This window comes from Balaenoptera physalus (assembly GCF_965194825.1).
Source record: "Balaenoptera physalus genome assembly, chromosome: 16".
NCBI lineage: Eukaryota > Metazoa > Chordata > Mammalia > Artiodactyla > Balaenopteridae > Balaenoptera > Balaenoptera physalus.
In genome coordinates, this window is record NC_138898.1 from 30,379,352 (window position 1) to 30,399,449 (window position 20,098).

At 41.4% G+C, this 20,098-nt stretch overlaps 1 protein-coding gene across 3 annotated transcripts in view; it reads right to left on the minus strand.

The window, feature by feature from the left end:
* DNAAF9 (dynein axonemal assembly factor 9) overlaps positions 1 to 20,098 on the minus strand; it is a 152,448-nt gene that overhangs the window by 14,028 nt on the left and 118,322 nt on the right. For all 3 annotated transcript variants that reach the window (XM_082428909.1, XM_082428908.1, XM_082428907.1), the window contains 3 exons: positions 18,832 to 18,957; positions 11,341 to 11,378; positions 1,058 to 1,193 (listed from right to left, as the gene is read on the minus strand). In XM_082428909.1, coding sequence (XP_082285035.1) covers positions 1,058 to 1,193; positions 11,341 to 11,378; positions 18,832 to 18,957 — 300 coding nt within the window. The remainder of the gene's footprint in view (positions 1 to 1,057; positions 1,194 to 11,340; positions 11,379 to 18,831; positions 18,958 to 20,098) is intronic.

Genomic DNA, 20,098 nt, shown 5'->3' on the forward strand with positions numbered 1-20,098 from the left:
CAAATTTGCCTACTGGGAGCTTCTTAAGCTAGCTTCTGTATCCTTTCGACATATCTCCACTAATCTTTGAATACTTCCCTGCTTTTCTGTCATAAAATGTACTAGGCTCACCTTGTACTTTCACTCCCTAAACCTGCAATCAGCCAATTCTCCAAAGAGTGCTGATACCTTGTAGCAGAGATTGGTACTTAGAAATTAAGATCTAGAGGTAGAAGTATTAATTGCTATTATTATTTCTAGTCCCTTTTAATGGAAAGGGTATTATTTCTGGTCCCTTTTAATGGAAAGAGCTAGGGAATATACTTTTTTTTTTGAAATAATGAATTTATATCGAGTCCCCCAATTCAACTCCAACATTTGCAGGGATTTTCCTTACCTTTCCCATTTCATATTTATAATCTCCCTTCTCTAATCAGTGATGTCGTTTGGAATCAGGGTTCCAACAGAGGATTATGCTCAGAAGCTACTTGAATTATTTTGCATATGTACGGTTCTTATTACTTTGGTATACAGATGGATTCACTTTTTTGTTTGTATTTTTTCCCTCCTTGCTGACTTAATTTCTGAATGTGTAAAATATGTGCAATGCTCAAAAGTCAAAACTATATGAAAAGTATACACCTTTTAGCACCTTACTGAGCAAACAAAACTGCTATATGACAAGATGTTTTCATACATACATACACACAAAGTCACTAATTCTCTATTTTTAGTTTGTAATTTGAACCCAGGTCTATGAAGTAAAGATATAATTTCCCTATGTTTCTATGCCATTTCTCTCACATCTTAACACAAAGAACATTGAGAGAGTCTTGACTTCCATCCTTTAATGATGAGAACGTGAATGCATCAAAACAAAACATCTCAAAACAGTACAGGATATTAACATGTGGGGTCCTCTTGGTGATTTTTACACAGCATCAAAAGCACTTCAAGACCTGACTTTTATAAATGCTCAGGTCTTTGATACAGTGGAAAGACCCAGTGGGCCATAGCCAGACTGCTGCATCTGAGAAAGTGGCTGGTCCTGCGGAGTGAAGTGAACTGGTAAGTTTACCTGGTGACAATCCCATTTTCTGCAAGAATGAAGGCTGCGGAAGGATTGGCAGCTCTGATGAGGCTCTGCAACTGAATGAGGAGAGGGTGCCTCTGCTCTGTGGTGTGACTGGTGAACACAACATTACTCACCAGGCCTGGGGAACAAAACCAAAAACAGTTCAGTCTTTATAGAGTCCTGACTGGGGCTGAGGGTTTGCACAAATGTGAGCCCTTGCTCCCTCCCCTGATCATCCCTTCTAGCAGCCCCCTCATGTAGACACCCCTGACACCCAACACTGATATACATAGCCATCATTCTGCTCCTCTTTCTGCCACTGCAACCTCTTGGAGTGAGTGGCCTCAACTCTGTAGCTGCCTCACCTCCTAACCTCCTCTGTCTTCTTAATTCCGCTTTGATACCTGGAGCTTTTTCATCTAAGGGCCCTTTCTGTATCCCATGTACTTAACCTCATCAGGAACTGGTGCCAGTGACTTTTCACCATTTCAGAACACAGACGTGTACCAAGCACAAACCATATGTCAGGTGCTAACCATTCTCAAAGAGTGCACAGTCAAGAAGTCTCACCCATGGACCCACAGTTCCAAGGTAAGTGCTAACAAAGATATTCACAGAGTGACACAGTAAGGAAGGGTGGCGCATGTAAAGAGAGGTTGTGGAGTGGGCCACAATCACTCTCAACCTTCCTGTGAAAATATAGAAGTAAAATCCACAGCACTACAGATAATTTCGAAATCAGAGAATTTGCCACATCCCACCATGCCAACACAATTGTAATACCTCTTCCATACTTACGTTTACATGGCTAGGATCACAGCATATACACCATTTCTGCTACAGTATTATTTGCATTTGTGCTATTCAACCATTTTTATTCACTTAATATTGTGAAAATTTCAAACATATACAAAAGTAGAAAAAAATAGTATAATGAACGCCCACGAGCCCATCACTTGGCTTCAAGAAAGATCAACATTTGGCTAACTATTTCTTCTATACCATACCCCAACCTTTTCTCCTTTCCTCTCCTTCCCCACTGGATGATTCTGAAGCCAATAATAGACATCCTATTATTTCATCCAAAAATATTTCAGTATGTATTACCATAAGATAAGGACTCTTTAAAAAAATGAATGATTAAACAATAAATTCTTTAATATAAAATATCTAGTCCATATTCAAATTTTTCTGTCTCAAGAATATTTTCTTAATTTTTTAGAAACAGGAACCAAACAAAGCCTATACATTATATTTCACTGATGCATCTCATAATTCTCCTTCAATCTATAGTTTTCTTCTTACTTCTTTGTGATTTATTTGTTGAAAAACTGCATCTTGTATACTTCTCTCAGTCTAGATTTTGCTGATTGCATCTCCATAGTGTTGCTTAACATGCTAGATATATCTGGTTTATAGATTCAATCCTTTTTATTATAATCTAGCTTTAAAAAAGTTCTTGTTCTTTTTCTAACTTCTTAAGTTGAATGCTTAATTCATTATTTAAAAAAGCCACAATGAGACAGCATTTCACACCTGTTAGAATGGCTGTTCTCAAAAAGACAAGAAATAAGTAGTGTTGGTGAGGATGTGGAGAAAAGGGAAACTTGTACACTGTTGCTGGGAATGCCAACTCCATAGTGGTACAGACACTATGGAAAACAGGATGGAGATTCCTCAAAAAATTAAAAATAAAAGTACCATATGATCCAACAATTCCACTTCTGGAATATACCAGAAGGAACTGAAATCACTATCTTGAAGAGCTATCTGCACACTCATGTTCATTGCAGTATTATTCACAATAGCAAGATATGGAAACAACCTAAGTGTCCATTAGTGGATGAATGGATAAAGGAGATATAAGATAGATATATCTTATATATTAAGATATATCTATCTTATATATGATATGATACATATATGAATGTTACTCAGCCATAAAGAGAATGAAATCTTGCCATCTTGCCATGGATGGACCTCAAGGGCATTATGCTAAATGAAATAAGTCAGACAGAGAAATACCATATGATCTCATTATATCTCATTTATATGCAGAATCTAAAAACAAAAACAAAAAACAAAAACAAAAACCAAGCCCACAGATACAGAGAACAAACTGGTGGCTGCCAGAAGCAGGGGGTAGAGGGTGAGAGAAATGGGAGAAGAGAGTCAAAACGTACAAACTTCCAGTTATAAAACAAATAAGTCATGGAAATGTAATGTACAGCATGGTAACTACAGTTAATAATACTGTACTGAATAACTAAAAGTTGCTAAGAGAGTAGATCTTAAAAGTTCTCATCATAAGAAAAAAATTGTTTTGTAACTATGTAAGGCAATGCATGTTAACTAAACTTATTGTGGTTATCATTTTGCAATGTATACAAACATCAAATCATTCTGTTATACACTTGAAACTAATACAATGTTATATGTCAATTATATCTCAATAAAAAGAAAAATTATTTCTTGTTTAGTAACATAGTAACTTAAAGGTATATGCTTTTGAATTATTTGGTACAGAAATATTCATGACAGGTTGTAGATGGTGTCCTTTATCATTAAAAATTGCCCTTTTATTTATTTATTGGCCGTGTTGTGCAGCATGCGGGATCTTAGTTCCCGGACCAGGGATTGAACCCGTGCACCTTGCAGTGGAAGCACGGAGTCTTAACCACTGGACCACCAGGAAACTCCCAAAACTGCCCTTTTTAGACTCTTCAATATTTTGCCTGGTATTCAACCCTGCTGTTATTAATATCAACCCCATTTCTTTCTGTTTGCATTCGTTTGTTATATCTTGTCCGTTCTTTTATCACCATCCTTACTTAGTTTTAGATGCTCCTCTTGTACAGAACATCATATAATTAGATTCTATTTTTTGGTTTAATCTGAGATACTTTTCCTTTTAATAGGTGTTTATACCATTTATATTTACTGACACTTTGTTTCTGTTACCTTGTTTATGTGGAATTCTATTCAAAAAAAATTTTTTTTTAACTTTTAGCAGTATGATTTCTGCATTGTTTTCTGCTTTCCTTCTGATAAGTGGTGGGCTTATAGTCTGTTTTATGTTCTTATATGATAGCTATCCTTATGTCACCTTTAGACAATGTCTTTTGACTTTTCCATATGAGAGACAAGGAAGTTCATATACCCTTAAATTTGTCCCACTTCTCCACTATCACGTTCTGGTTGGTTACATTAATAATTTTATAGTTCCTCTAGTGGATACTTATTTTTTTTTAAAGTTTTACTGTTCTTATAAATTTATTTATTTATTTATTTATGGCTGTGTTGGGTCTTCATTGCTGCGCGCGGGCTTTCTTTAGTTGTGGCGAGCGGGGGCTACTCTTCATTGCGGTGTGTGGGCTTCTCATTGCAGTGGCTTCTCTTGTTGTGGAGCACAGGCTCTAGGAGCGTGGGCTTCAGCAGTTGTGGCTCATGGGCTCTAGAGCACAGGCTCAGTAGTTGTGGCGCATGGGCTTAGCTGCTCCACGGCATGTGGGATCTTCCCAGACCAGGGCTCACCCCCGTGTCCCCTGACTTGGCAGGTGGATTCCTAACCACCATGCCACCAGAGAAGCCCGAGTGGATAATTTTGTATCTTTAAAGAGTATAACTAACTCTTTACAACTTGACTTAACAGCTTTAAAATTTACTGATCTCCCACTTGAGAAGATGTAGAGGTAATATCTCTCTCTTGTTGCCTCCTAATTTTTTATTAAATATAATTTCATTTATAGGTTTTTGAGATTTTCAACATTTATATTCTATTTTGTAATAGCATTCTCATAGGTGTTATAATTAATTTTTTTTCTCATAAATTTATTTATTTTATTTATTTTTGGCTGCATTGGGTCTTCGTTGCTGCGCGTGGTCTTTCTCTAGTTGCGGCAAGCGGGGGCTACTCTTCGTTGCGGTGCGTGGGCTTCTCACTGCGGTGGCTTCTCTTGTTGTGCAGCACGGGCTCTAGGCGCACAGGCTCAGTAGTTGTGGTTTGCAGGCTCTAGAGCACAGGCTCGGTAGTTGTGGCGCACAGGCTTAGTTGCTCCGCAGCATGTGGCATCTTCCCGGACCAGGGTTTGAACCCGTGTCCCCTGCATTGGCAGGCGGATTCTTAACCACTGCGCCACCAGGGAAGCCTATAATTAATTCTATACCTAAGAAGACTCAATGCTCATCATCAATCTTTTTACTAATAGAGACTAGTTTTATAAACGATTAGTTCATAAGTGAATGTCTCTAAATTATGAGACTTCAGCTTTCCTAAGTAACCCTGTAATTGTAGGATCCTGAATAACGAATATTCAGTACAGAGGACTCTTACTAATACTGTTTACTTCAGTCAAGTGTTTTGTTTTTTAAAGAATTAGCTGTACTTAGTTTTTGAGGGCAAAACTCATAATGCACAGAAGGGTTCACAGAGAAAGTAAATTCCTTTCCTATCCAGCAACCTACTTCTTTCCCTGGAGGCAACCATATTTATCAGAGTTTTCTTCCAGATATGTGCTGAGTATTTACAAGTAAATGTGTATGTATACATTTTTCCCACAAACAGTGGCATACTATATACCATTCTGTACCTTGTTTTTTCACTTAAGCCCTTTTAAAAAATTTTTTGGTAAAGCTTACTTCTTCCTTACAATCTTCTCTAATACCTTACCATCCCAATCCTCCCCTCATGCCACCTTGCTGTCTCTCTTTCTCTGAGCTACGAGAGCTCCTTTGAATAACACAGGCAGTGCTTAAAATATAGGGCTTATATTTTTATTTATCTTCTTCATGTATGTAAAAAGATAGCATAAGGTAAAGATTAAAGCATGGGTTTTAGAGCCAAGTAAACCTGAGTCTGAATTTTCGGTTCCACTAATTATTCATGGGTGACATTAGTCAAATTGCTCAACTTTCTCTCTGAGCCCAAATTTCCTCCTCTGTCAGATGGGAACACATATCTCCAGGTTATCTGTGAAATGCTTTATCACAGGCTACAGAGAGTAAGAACTCATTAAATGCAACCTGACACTACTACCACCACCATCTCATCATTTGGGAATGGGACCCCTACATGTACACCAAGGAGCCTGGACCGATCCATTCCTCAGACTGACAGAGGTGGCTGTGGCACACCTTAGCCACAGCAACAAGCAGGAAGGTAAGTCACATGACTCTCACCAGCCTAGGCTGCTGAGGCCATGGTTTAGATGAGTGGCTATCACTGGTTTGAAGGCAACTTCCAGGACCCCTGGCCCCTGCCTCTGGTCTGAGGCAGAAGTTAGTGATACTTCCTTCCTCTCACCAATCATACTTATAAAAAGTGTTCCAAAACTCTAAAGACTGAATCTAACCTCATAAACACATTCCATTCGCAACCAGGGAACAGGGGTTAGGAGCTTCATGTCAATGCTCGTGTGTAACAATGGGGACAGGGCACACACAAAGGGTATACAATACGCCTAGGATCATAGATGTCAGGAGGTAGGGCTCGACTGCTGAGCACACAATCTGCTTCCTGAGTGCTTACACACTGTTTGGGAATCTATTGGTTCCTTGGTTCTGAGACATGAGTCCTGCTCTTCGCAGGTATCTGTTAGTGCTCCACAGCAAGTCAGTCGGCCTTAGGTAAATATGGCCCAGATGCCTCTGCACAGTGCTTGAGAGACCTCTGAGGATTCAAGGGTGAGTTTCCTCAATGGCTTCCCCTGACATCCAAGTGGTCACTTGGTGAAAGGCACACCGACTGCCCAGTTCCCCAAACCTGGGCCATCGTCCATCCTCCACTCTCAGTCCCTGCTACCATCTGCCTGGTTTAGACCACTGCTCTCTCTTCACTAGGTTACTGCTCATTCTACTTCCAGGCTTCCTTTACAATTCATTCTTCCTACTGTAGTAAGAGTAATCTTTCAAAAACATAAATCTGATCAAGTCACTTCTCTACTTAAAATATTTAATGCATTCCAATTATTTTTAGGCTGATATCTAAACTTCTTGGCCTGCTTGATCTATCTGCATGCTGCACTTCCTCAGGGCCCTAGTCGTACTCTAATCACCATCAGGCCTTCAATCTTGCTGTTTCTTCTGCCTGGAGCCATCTTTTCTCTCGTTTTTTTGAAGGAGGGCCAACTCCTCCTTCAGGGTGTAGACAATCTGAATAGCACCTCTTCCAGAAGCCTTTCTTAATCCCCCAGGACTGGGTTACAGCAGGCATTAGATAAAGATTTGCTGAAAAAATGAAAGAATGAATGAAGTGTAATAAAAGACACATGCAACCTGACCTCCGAGGCAGCTGCCTAAGAAACTAAGCTGTGGGTGCCCACATGCCAAAAATTCTCCCACTTGCAGGTCTGAGCAAGTACCATTCATCAGGCAGCCATCTGGAAAGGTTTCTAAGATTTATTAGTATATATATATTTTTGGTGCAAAATTGATAAGGTACAAAAGGGTGTTCAAGTTTCTTCTTCCTTTCTCTGGCACCCTGAGCCTTATTTCTCCTCCCCAGAGGCAACCACTAATAACCAGATTTTGGGAATGCCTCCTCAGATAGTCTATGCATATACAAGTATATAGGAATATACAGAACCACATTTTCTTAACAGCTTCTCCTACACTTAAAACTTCTATTCTCAAGGTCTTCAGGTATGGCCTAGATGTGGTAACAGCACAAGACTTAGGAATTCAAATGGAGAATATGTCTGCATTTTGTTTATTCTATTTTAAAAAGGTTCCTCACATGCCTTCCTTGTTCATAAGCTTTAACATTAAGATGGACCATCTGCAGTTAGAGTTTCAGGAAAGCCTCCTAACAAAGGTGACACTGGTAGTGCCTGTGCTCCCATTCCCATTTAGAAAGGTCACTCTGGAGGCTGTGGGGAGGCAGTGAGGACAGCCTGCTAAGCCTACTGCCAGAACCCCATGTCCTGGTGCAGCCACAGGAAGTGGCTGGGGCCTTTGGAAACTGAGTAAAGCAAGGCCAGGCAGCCAGGCCCAGAATGTGGCACAGTGGGGTAGCAGGCAGCGTTCTAGAAGGCTCAGCACATTCCAGAGATGGCAGTTATGGGAGCCGGCTCCTGCAAGAGGCCCATGACATTCCCAGGGGTGGAAGACAAGAATAGCTGTGGTGGATCTTGCAGTGAGGAGTAAGGAAAGGCTGAGAGAAGATCTATAAAGGCCCTAGGACACTACTTAGCATCTTCTTGGGCAGAGAAACTGGAGAGTCAGACTACTGCAAATGTGCCAACCTGAGTGGCATGCAGCAGGGTCACAAGCACAGGCTTGGCCTGCCTGAGAAAAGGCTAGGGTCTGAGTCTCTGACAGACACCTTGCCCAAAGTCCTGTCTGCCCCATGAGTACCATGTAGACAAACACTGTGAGCTTTGGATTCTAGGTCAGGAATTGGACATAGAAAAGGGGCTTTGCTTTGTGGAGAAACAAGCAAAAGGATTATCCCCAGCATTCCTTAGGCCAGCTATGCAATCTGCTACCTGCCAAGAGGAAATGCCATCTTCAAGGCAAGGTACAGCAGTTATCTGGAGCACAGGGTGAAGAGGCCATCATGAGCGGTTTCATCTTGCTTGGGCCGGGAGCTTCCTTCTGCTCTGTTATCAAGGAGTGGATACTCTGATTTGGCCAACGTCTCACCAGTCTGGGCTGTGAGTGAGCAGGCAGCCTGGACTGGCCCGTTCCCAAGAGTGGAGAAACATCTCTGAGGTCTGTTTGACCATCCCAGTCTGGCTAAAGACTTCCAGCAGCCCAGAAGAATACAAATCTCACTTCTTTTGTCTATCTACAGATACATCTAAAAGCAGGTCATGGTAGTAAATTATCTGCGCTCTGTTTTAAAGCCAGCATTATAATGAGCCTTGCTTGTTGTTTAGGCATTGAGATTATTTCCTAATCCTTGGATTTCTGTAATACACATCATCTTGTGGCTGCAATACAGTGCTTTTCTCATTGTAAAATAATCCTTTGTTGTAAAAGCAATGAATCAGGGAGCTTGACTCATGAACAGGAGCGAAGGGAGGCAACTGCTCCCTTGGGACATGAAATGTTTGTCTACCAGTGGCAGATCCTACCTCTAAGAAAGCCACCAAATCTCTGAGGAGGAAGAAATACTTGCATTTTATCTCCTCTCTCCCCAGAGGGTCCATGCCCATGGTGAATTAGGTCAGATCAGTCTATAGGGTCCTCTTGGTCCAGATGTAAGGGGAAGATGTCTACTAAGGCACTATCACTTAACAAGCCCTTTGCAGTTCAGAAAACAGCATATATGGCCTCAAGGTTATCTGTCTACATCTGATCACATTCCCAGCTTTCTTTTTTTTTTTTTTAGTCCTCCGACCAGGGACTGAACCCGGGCCGTGGCAGTGAAAACGTGAGTCCTAACCACTGGACTGCCAGGGAATTCCCCCAGCTTTCTTTTTCTTTTTCTTTTTAATTCTTTTTTTATAAACATGTTTATTTATTTATTTAATTTTTGGCTGCGTTGGGTCTTAGTTGCGGCACGCGGGATCTTTTGTGGTGGTGCACAGGCTTCTCTCTTCTTGCGGTGTGCGGGGTCCAAAGCGTGTGGGCTCTGTAGCTGTGGCATGCAGGCTCTCTAGTTGTGGCTCGCATGCTCAGTAGTTGCAGCGCATGCGCTTAGTTGCCCCGCGGCATGGGGGATCTTAGTTCCCCGACCAGGGATCGAACCCGAGTTCCCTGCATTGGAAGGCGGATTCTTAACCACTGGACCACCAAGGAAGTCCTCCCACCCCCACCCCAGCTTTCTTTATATAAGCACAGAATTGACACACATTGCCTTTGAACAATGAGTTGGAAGGCAATGTTAATGAAATATGCCTACAAAATCCCAGACAGAACTCATTCTGTCTTTGCCTAAAAGAGCTTTCCTCTTGTAATGCTGGCCCAGGTTCATGGACAGTAAAGACAGAACACTTGCTTAAGGTTCTTTGCCAAGGTAGCCTGATCATCTTTTTCCCACATGCAAAAAAAGCAGAGGGGCACTGAAGGAGAAAGTGTCAAGAAGCCAAGGGGCACTAGGGTGGCAATCGTCACGTGATCGATCATGTGATCGATCACTATATGATCGATCATATAGTCAGAGGGGCTGACTATAGCCCACACCCTTGGCTTTGATCATGACTTCCAAACATTTATCGAAGGACCAGACAGCTCTCTTTGGTTATCTCCTGGACCTACGTTTTCTTCTATGTAGTCTATTTCAAGGATAGGTACCACGAACCGTCCCAATCTCCCAAGCTAGAAACCTAGGAGTCATTCCAGATACCCCCTTTTGCAATGTCCCCCCATCTAGTCTGTTACCAGATCCTACTGACCCAGCCCCTATAAAATCTCTTTAATCTACCTGGGGTGGACACTGTAGATAGACCCAGCCAACCTCCAGTCAACTCTGCTTCTGGGGTGCAGTGCCTAGAAAGCAACAGGGGCCTCTAAAAGCTAGACTTGAGACTCCCTGGTGCAGCAGTCCAACACACACATTCTTCTCTCCAGTGACCCGGCCTCCTGCCCTGCACAGCCTCCAGCTCAGCTCTTTCCCAAGACAACAGCTCTACGAATGCTCTATTGTCTCCATTCCCTGTGGATTGGCAATGGGATCAGCAGGGCAAAACTGTGCTGGTGACACTGAGTTATTTTCTTCCATCTGATTTCTACTTGCTGGGCTGTTTCAGGAAGCCCAGACCCCAGGTCTTCTGACAACAATAAGTATTTTATCACTAACTGTAGGAAACTTAGAATTTATTCTGGGTCTCCAGCCATCATAGCTAATATGACTAAAAAGTGCTGCTCCCAGGCTGCCAGATGGTAGGACAATGCAAGGTTGAGTATAACCTACAGGATGGGTGGATTTTTCTAAATGTTATAAAGGAGACGTGGAAAATTTCAGTATATGTAGCAGGGGACTAAGGGAGAAGGTTCTACTCAGCCATACTCTCACTCATGGGACAGGAGAAATGCATCAAAATCTTGCTGATCCACAGGCTAGGAATACCTATTCAGTCCACTGACATTAGCTGGAAGGCCAGGGCAGACGTAAGCCCAGCTCAGAAGAGGTGTTGCCATGGCAATTTATTATCATTAAGAGACAAACTCTTGGAAGAAATCTGCCTATCAAATAAGATAAAAGCAAAAAATGCCCAAGTTTTCCCTGGATCAGTTTTACTTGCTTTAGATTTCAGAATGGTAGGTGGGAGCATGAAGAAAAGTCTGTTGCATCTAAACATAATTTGAAAGGCATGCAAGCGAAAATAGAGCATATTGCTTACCTTGTGAACACTGGTCGAGACATTTAGGAAAGAGAAATCTAGGGAGAAAAAAGAAATATTTTAAAACCATTGATCTCAGAATTTTCATTGGTTATTTCTCACAAAAATGTGAATATCACTAACATACAAGATGACTTACTCAGTGGGGCAACTGGCAGGCAACACTGAACATTAAGGATAGCCATGATTATACAAAAGGTTTTCATAGCTTTGAACCAAAGTTCCCTAAGCCAGAAACCCCATAGAAGTCCCAAAGTGGTCAACTCTTGGTGGAATGTTGAAGAGGGGATACTGAGGACAGGGCCAGCTCTCAAGACTATAGGAAATGGAGAAAGAGAACTTGGTCTTCTTTTCCACCCTCCCAAAGAGATACTGTCCTGACAGTAAAGGGGAAATTTCAAGGGAAAATGAGAATTATTTTGCCTAATTGTGCCAAGGGCCTTCAGTACCAAAGTTGCCATATTTCCCTTTATGTGCACAACAGAATCCTGGTTTCCCTTTAATCCTATTCTGAGCTCAAACAGTGAATGAAGTGTAGGAAACTGACTGATTGGATTGAGGGTGACTAATCCGAAGTGTGAGTTAACAACCGTAGCTCTGCAGTAAGCTCCAGAGAAAAGCCCATATTCTCAGTGCTTTAAAACTTCTAAAACACCACAGTGCTCTTCTTAGAGAAGAAAGCTAACACTAATGAGAATAGCTGCCTTTTATCAAGTTCTTACCATGGGCTGGGCACTGTGCAAGCAGTTCATATGTACAATTTTATTCTCACATCCACCCTGTACCTTGGGTACCTAAAAACCACAAAGAGTGGGTTTAGGTTGGCTAAGCAAGCTAAGCACTTGGCCCAAGGTCCCACATGCAGCTAGGAAATGGGAGAGCTTATACAGGGAGCCAGGTTTGTCTGGCACCACAGAGCTCCTGTGTCTTCTATCCCTGCAAATAAGATGCTTGATGAAGCCACCCTCTGAATTGTTGCTGGTGTAGTTGGCAGGTATTAATGCTGTTCAAAACACTGAGGGGAGTTTCTCTCCTGCAATTCTCTTGGTGGTGGCAAATCCTCATCTTTTAATTCGATTTCTGACAACAGCCAGACACACCCCATTTGGAACCAAATTTGGTGGATGAGTGAGCTGGATGAATACAACTTTGGGCCGTGGATCTAGTTCACGTGCCTGACTCCTTCATGGTTTCTAAAGAATTCCATGGGAGAATCCCCACGTGCTATGACTGAGCAAGGTCAGGAGCCCTGGAACAAAGGAAGAGACATCCGCACCAGAGTCTCCCAAGAATACAGCTCACTGACTTCACTGCACTCATAGTCCACTGAATGGCCAGCCACACAGCAAATGCATTCTTAGAAAAATGTCTGTCCCCATCAAGTAAGTGCCTGTGACTTTAGAGTACATGCCCTTAAAAGCCCTTCTCAGCGTCCTGCTTCCTTTCTTGCAGCAGCCCACAGCAATTCACACCAGTGGCATCTTAGACAAGGTTGAGCAATGTTTCCCCTCAAGGCATCTTATACAATCACAGGTTGGATGCTCATGTTTTAAACTTCTGACAGGGTAGAGGGCCATTAAGCTGCTCACTTTAAACAGCTGCAAAGAAAATACTCAGAACACATGGACTTGCACATACATGCAATTTCTTCTCATATCTTGGCATCTCTGGCATCCCTGTCCTTCAAATTCATATGCTGGCTTTCTTTCCTAATCCAACTATGAGTTATCATAGCTTTTCTATAATTCTTATAAAATTACATGAATCTTTTATCACAGCACTTCCTACCCTATATCATGATTAATTGTGTACATGTCATGGGTGTGGCATTTGGAAAATTATTTAACTTTTCTGAGCAACAGCTTCCTCATGGTAAAACATGGTAATGATGCCTGCCTTAAACGCCTCCCAAAATACCTAAAGGGGATTTTGAGGTTTGGAAAGGGTAAAGCATCACAGTGTCTAACAAACAATGGAAAACAAATGTTGGCTCACTCCTTTCCTTCTCTACATATCGTCCTCCCTACTAAACTGTAATATTATTGAAGACAGACAATAAGAAGTATTGGTGAAGATGTGGAGAAATGGGAACCCTCATACATTGTTGGTGAGGATGCAAATGGTGCAGTGGCTTTGGATAAGTTTGCAGCTCTTCAAAAAGTTAAATATACAGTTACCATATGACCCAGTAATTCTACCCAAGAGAACAGAAAACATACAACCATATGAAAACTTATACATAAACATTCATAGCAGTATATTTATGATAGCCAAAAGATATAAATAACTCAAATGTCCATCAACTGATGAATGGATAAAAAAGATATGATATATCCATACAATGAAATATTTGTCAATAAAAAGGAATGAAACACTGACACATGCTACAACATGAATGAACCCTGAAAGAAGCCAGACACAAAAGGCCACATATTATATGATTCCATTTATATGAAATGTCCAGAGTAAGTATATCCACAGAAACTTCAATCAAGCTGTTACATTAAAAGAAGCAATATACATGATACTATAAAATATCAAATGGTTTCCCCATCATCCAACATTTGCCCCCAAGGAACTGGTCATTTCCCAGAAGGAACAACTAATCACAGTTTGGCATGTATCCTTCTAGATATTTTCTCTGCGTATACAAGTAAACATTTAAAAAATACACATTGTTTTGGTAATTTGTTTTTCTCACTTCATAAAATATTATGGCCACTTTCTATGTTAGAAGATAAAAATCTACTTGATTTTAAAAAATGCCTGCATAGCAGTCCATTATATGAATATCCCCAAATTTAACCAGTCACTTACTAATTGAGCATTTGGATTATTTCCAGTTCTTTGATATTATTAATAGTGTTGTCTTGAACATTGCAGAGCACATCTGTCATATTTCAGACTGCCCAGTACCTTCTAAACACCTTTCCCAGACTTGGAATTAGGAAGCCCGTCCCTGGCGTAAATGGCAGAAAACTGCTTTTCCAGCCTTTCTTGCCATCTGGTGCAGGCATATGGCCGAAGTTCTACCAACTAGACCCCAAGTGGCAATGAGCATGGTGAGTGAGGGAATGTATGGTAAGCAGACTCCATTTTCTGGTGGAGGAAGTGGCTGAGATATCCCCTTCACTGGGGCAGCCCTACAGGAAGTTTGAGTGTTCCACCTGGCTGCCTAGCCAATACAGCCTGACCCTCCTAGAGACTCTGCAAGCTATAATGTACATTAGTAAATTCCTCCCCAGCTAGACATGCTGGAGTGGGCTCTACTGTTTGGAATTAAAAATTCTGCCTGAAACAAACACCCCTATACATATATATCTTTGCACATTTGTAAAAATATAACTGTATGATAAAATTTGAGCAATGGAATGGCCATATTTGTTTCGAAAGAGATTAAATCATTTTACATTCCTATCAACAGTGTATGAAAAAAAAAAAGAGTGTATAAGTGTACCTATTTTCTTACACTGTTGCAGTATAATAAATCACCCCAAAACTAAGTGGCTTAAAATAATGATGATTTATTATTTCTCATGATTCTATAGGTTGAATGGGCAGTTGTTTTGGCCTGGGGCAGCTCAGCTGGGGCTGATGATTATCTAAGATAATCATCAAGGTCTCACTCACAGGCCCAACTGGGGTCTCAGTCCAAATGGTAGGAATGGATGGCTGGGCCTCTCTCTCCACATGGTCTTTCATCCTCCAGCAGCCTAGCCCAGGCTTCTTCATATGGTGGTCTTAGCTCCCAGAAGCAAGAGAGGGCAAACCCCAATGTGTAAATGCTTTTCAAGCCTTGGCTTGTTTCATGCTTCTTGATGTCCCACTGGCCAAAGCCAAGTCACGATGCCCAGGTGAGTAGATTCGACTCTTCAGGTCTTGATGGGAGGGGCTGTTTCTGCTGTGGCCATAATTTTAATCCACCACAGTTGGCTAGGTAAGGATGGATGGATTCCTTCCTTCCTTCCTTCCTTCCTTCCTTCCTTCCTTCCTTCCTTCCTCCCTTCCTCCCTCCCTCCCTCCCTCCCTCTCTTCCTTCCTCCCTCCCTCCCCCTCCTTTCTTTCTTTCTTTCTTTCTTTCTTTTGGCCATGCCGTGCAGCTTGCAGGATCTTAGTTCCCCAACCAGGGAGCGAACCCAGGCCACGGCAGTGAAAGCGCCAAGTCCTAACCGCTGGACTGCCAGGGAATTCCCAGATTGTTTTTGCTTTTAAAAAATTTATGGGCTTAACACTGGCCCACTTAATTTTTTTCTTAATGTTATTTAATAACTTTCTATTCTTTTTATTTTTAAACCAGGTTTTTAAAAATATATATATTTATTTATTTACTTGGCTGAGCCACCGGGTCTTAGTTGTGGCACACGGGATTTTCTAGTTAAGGCATGTGGGATCTAGTTCCCTGACCAGGGATTGAACCCGGGCCCCCTGTGCTGGGAGTGCAGAGTCTTAACTGCTGGACCACCAGGCAAGTCCCAATAACTTTCTATTCTTGATCATGAGTCCCATAATTCTCTTATTCTATTCCACATGCACCCCCATGCACATGAAACAGAATAGCTCCCCAGCCCATGCACAGGAGTTAATCATTAGTTTTCCAACAGAGAATTAGTAAACCAATATAGTAAATTACTTTCTGGAATGGATTCAAAAGTAAATTTGGAAATTTCTCATTAATATCTAAAAAATGAGCAAATCAGTAATTTTGATTTACTGACAAATATTATTAGTGATCTCTTATACTTTTTTTTTTGGCTGCATTGGGTCTTCATTGCCGCATGCGGGCTTTCTCTAGTTGCGGTGAGCGAGGGCTACTCTTCTTTGAGGTGCGCTTGCTTCTCATTGCGGTGACTTCTCTTGTTGCGGAGCACAGGCTCTAGGTGTGCGGGCTTCGGTAGTTGTGGTTCACAGGCTCTAGAGCGCAGGCTCTGTAGTTGTGGCGCATGGGCTTAGTTGCTCCACGGCATGTGGGATCTTCCTGGACCAGGGCTCAAACCTGTGTTCCCTGCATTGGCAGGCAGATTCTTAACCACTGCGCCACCAGGGAAGTCCCAATCTCTTATACTTTTTAACCCACCTGATTTTGTCATTTATATTTTTATATTCCATAACTATAATTCATATACTTTACCCTTATTTCTATATTTAAAGAGATTATATACTTATCTTTAGCTTGTTTATTGATTTATTTATTTAAATTCTCTTCAAGGACACTTATTCCTCACATGCTGGCACACTCATTTATTCCACAGACACTTCATGAGCACTTACTATGTACTAAGCATTAAACAGAAATGATTTCTGTCCTCGCAAAATCTAAATCTGTATTCTATAATTCCTCTCTTTTCTCTAATTGTCTTCATTTCTTTGTCTATTTCCTCTGAAAATTTTTTTTTGGCCGTGTGGCTTGTGGGATCTTAGTTCCCCGACCAGGGACTGGACCTGTGCCCCCTGCAGTAGAAGGGAGGAGTCCTAACCACTGGACCTCCCAGGAGTTCCGTATTTCCTCTCCATTTTGTTTTAGCAGTGTCTACTTTACTTCTCACTGCTTTGAGATTTTCATTTTTATTTTCTTTCTAGGACTCTAACAGTTTATCTTTCAGCTGCTTTTGTCAGCTAAATTCCTTTTCCCCTGATCTTTTCTATTTAACTGCTTTATTTATAACCTGCACAAAATTTACTCATTTAAAGTGTACAATTCAATGATTATTTTTAGTAAATTGTTTACAGAGTTGTACAACCATTGCCACAATTCCGTTTTAGAACATTTCCACTACCCCAGGAAGATCCCTCCTCCCCATTTCCCCAGACCTTTTATATCTCTTCCTTGAGCTCTTCCCTTACCACCCTGTTAGTTTCTCTTCTCCTTAACTTTTTCTTGATGGTGTAGAAGAGAACTTGTCTAGAGTGTAACCTTTGTCTGTTCTTTGTTTATTACTATCTTTTCTTACCTTTCTATGTTAATATCTCTGGTAGTGTCTAGTCCCCTGTTAGACCCCTTTCTGCTTTCATTCATCTTTAAGTGAAAACTTCAGAACAAGAAGAGACATGGATGGTAGAAAGAGTGGCATGTAAGACTCAATATGGCATTCTGAAGTAGAATGGGGATGCTCAGCATTCACTACAATAACCTAACCTAAGGCAGAAGGAAAAATAGACCACCTTAGCTTTATTATGGGAGAGCAGAACCTAGGTCAGAGCTAAAGAGAAGGGAGAATGGTGAAGACATTTCTTGGGATCAGTTAAGGTGACTAGGGAAGTAACTTCTAATGTAAATTCTATGTGAAGTCTAAAGATATCAACTTGGGACTCAAGAAGGGAGCTTTTTCAGATGAAGATCTAAGGATAGATCAATCAGTTACCAGGAGATGATAATAATATGGACTAGCCAGAAAAACCACATGATTACAGACCTTGGATACATTCTACTAGGCTAAAAGGAGAGGAAGTCAAATAGCTCTATGAAGGGACACTGTAATGTTTGAAACTTCCCAGTGAGGATTTCTCTCATGATGAAATAGGTACTTCCAGACACCACTGGGGCAGTATAAACTGCAAAACCCACTCAGAAAGCAATTTGGAAATATGAATAAAGAGTAATAAAACTATCATACAATTAATTAATAATATATCTTTGAGGAATCTATTCTAAGGAAATTATCTGAAATTTGAGAAATTTATATGGATAAAGATGTTCTCATAGCATTATTTATGATAGTGAAAAGTTGGAGTCATCCTATGTGACTAATAGTGGGGAGCTGGTTAAGACTATTATGTCCATACATGCACATAATTATTACATACCCAATCAAAATGTAATTACCACTGTAACTGCAGGAACATATATATGTTCACTTACATAACATGTCTATATGTTAACCTAAGAAGAAGGATATAAAATTATATGTATACCACAACTGTAAAAAAGCATGCACATAAAAGACCAGGAAGGAATTCACAAAAATTATAATAGTTAACATTGAGTGAGATTATGAGTGAATTATACTCAATTTTCTTTGTTGTTGTTATATTACTTCCAAAGTAGAAAAATAAATTTCACCTGTTTGTAATGAGAATAAGTGTCATTAACTGAGGTAAGATGCTTTAAGATGGCTTAACCACATAAAAAAGTATCTGTGAGGTACTCCAAGTGCCTTGGGACACAAAGTCCCTCCCCTGCAGTGAAGAGGAAAAGAAAAGCCTGCCATAGGCATTCTTTTTTTCTGGGAGAAGCTATTTCAAGTCCCACTGTCCTAGAAGGGTGACTTTTCAGTGCACAAAGTGGTGAGAAGCTGCCAGTCCAAACAGTAGCTCTGAGAACCTAGCACTAATCAAATGACAACTGGGCATTTATTACATATAAGGTAGACTGATGCATTTCAAAACATAAACACACATAAAGAGGTGTCTCCTACTGGTAGGTGGGAGAAAACTGCTTCCTGTACACTTAAACACAACACACCCTGTGGGCCAGAGGTGGTCCTAAGTATGTACCTGTGCTCCATGTAGCAGCTCAGGGGCTCCACGCACACTGTGATGGCACCAATGGTGAAGGAGGACTTGACATTTGAATCTGGATGTATCTGCAGGGCCTGGACAACATCAATAACATCTGTGTAGCTGGCGGGAAAAAAGGGAATAATTAGTTTACTGATTGGCGCTTTAGAGTGTGGGAAGAGGGGTATGCTTGCTGCGTGGCTGAGTGAGCAAGGTGGAAGGAAAACCAAAAGGGGGAGACTGCGACTGGGTTCCTTGGGGTCACCCCACTTCATGATTTAGAGCCCCTGGAGTCCACAGTGGTTCTGTATTTCCGAGTTCCATTAGTTCTAACTGCAATAGTGAGTGGAAGAAAGAACCCTACTGCCCACTCCCCTTAGAGAAGACTGCAGGTGACCCTGGGGCTCTGAGGGTGGGATTTGGTGTTTTCTAAGCAAGTTAGGAGCTCCCGCATTGGTATATTTTCTTTAATAGCTCTTTCCTCTCCTTTCATCTCACAGAACATGCAGGCAAGAGAACATGTGACCCTGGGGCTCTGAGGGTGGGACTTGGTGTTTTCTAATCAAGTTAGGAGCTCCTGCATTGGTATATTTTCTTTAATAGCTCTTTCCTCTCCTTTCGTCTCACAGAACATGCAGGCAAGAGAAAGAGGGATTATGAGACATATCTCCAAGTCAGTAGACACATGTCAAATACCAACTGCATTTGTATCTCCTGCCTGGAACTCCCTCCAGGGCCAATTTGATGTTTTCAATTACAACTTAATATGTTCCTGATCCAACTCTCCCACATCTGCTCCTCTTGAGGTCTTGTCCTTCTCAGCAGAGGAGATTCCACTCTTTCAGCTGCGAGGCCAAAGGTTTGTTTGGCATCTTCTTTGACTCCATTTTTCCTTAATCTTTAAAATATAACTATGCTCATACTCGCACTCTACCACTGAGTCCAAACTGCTTCTGTCTTTGTATCTCCCTAATCTGTTTTCAACACAAAAGTTAGAGGGGTCATGCTAACCCCATCAGGTAAGTCACTGAGTGAGTGGCTTCCATACCCCTCAGCCTGAAAGCCAAAGCTCTTACAATGGCCCACACAGCCCTCTAAGATCTGACCCGCACTGCAGGGATGAGTTTCATTTCTTACTATTTCTTCCTGTACCTGAATCTAACTACTTTGACCTCCTGGCTCTTCCCTGAACGTGCCAGGTATACTTTCACCTTTGCACTCTCTGTCCCCTCTCCTGTAATGCTCTTTTCCTCAGACGTCTGCA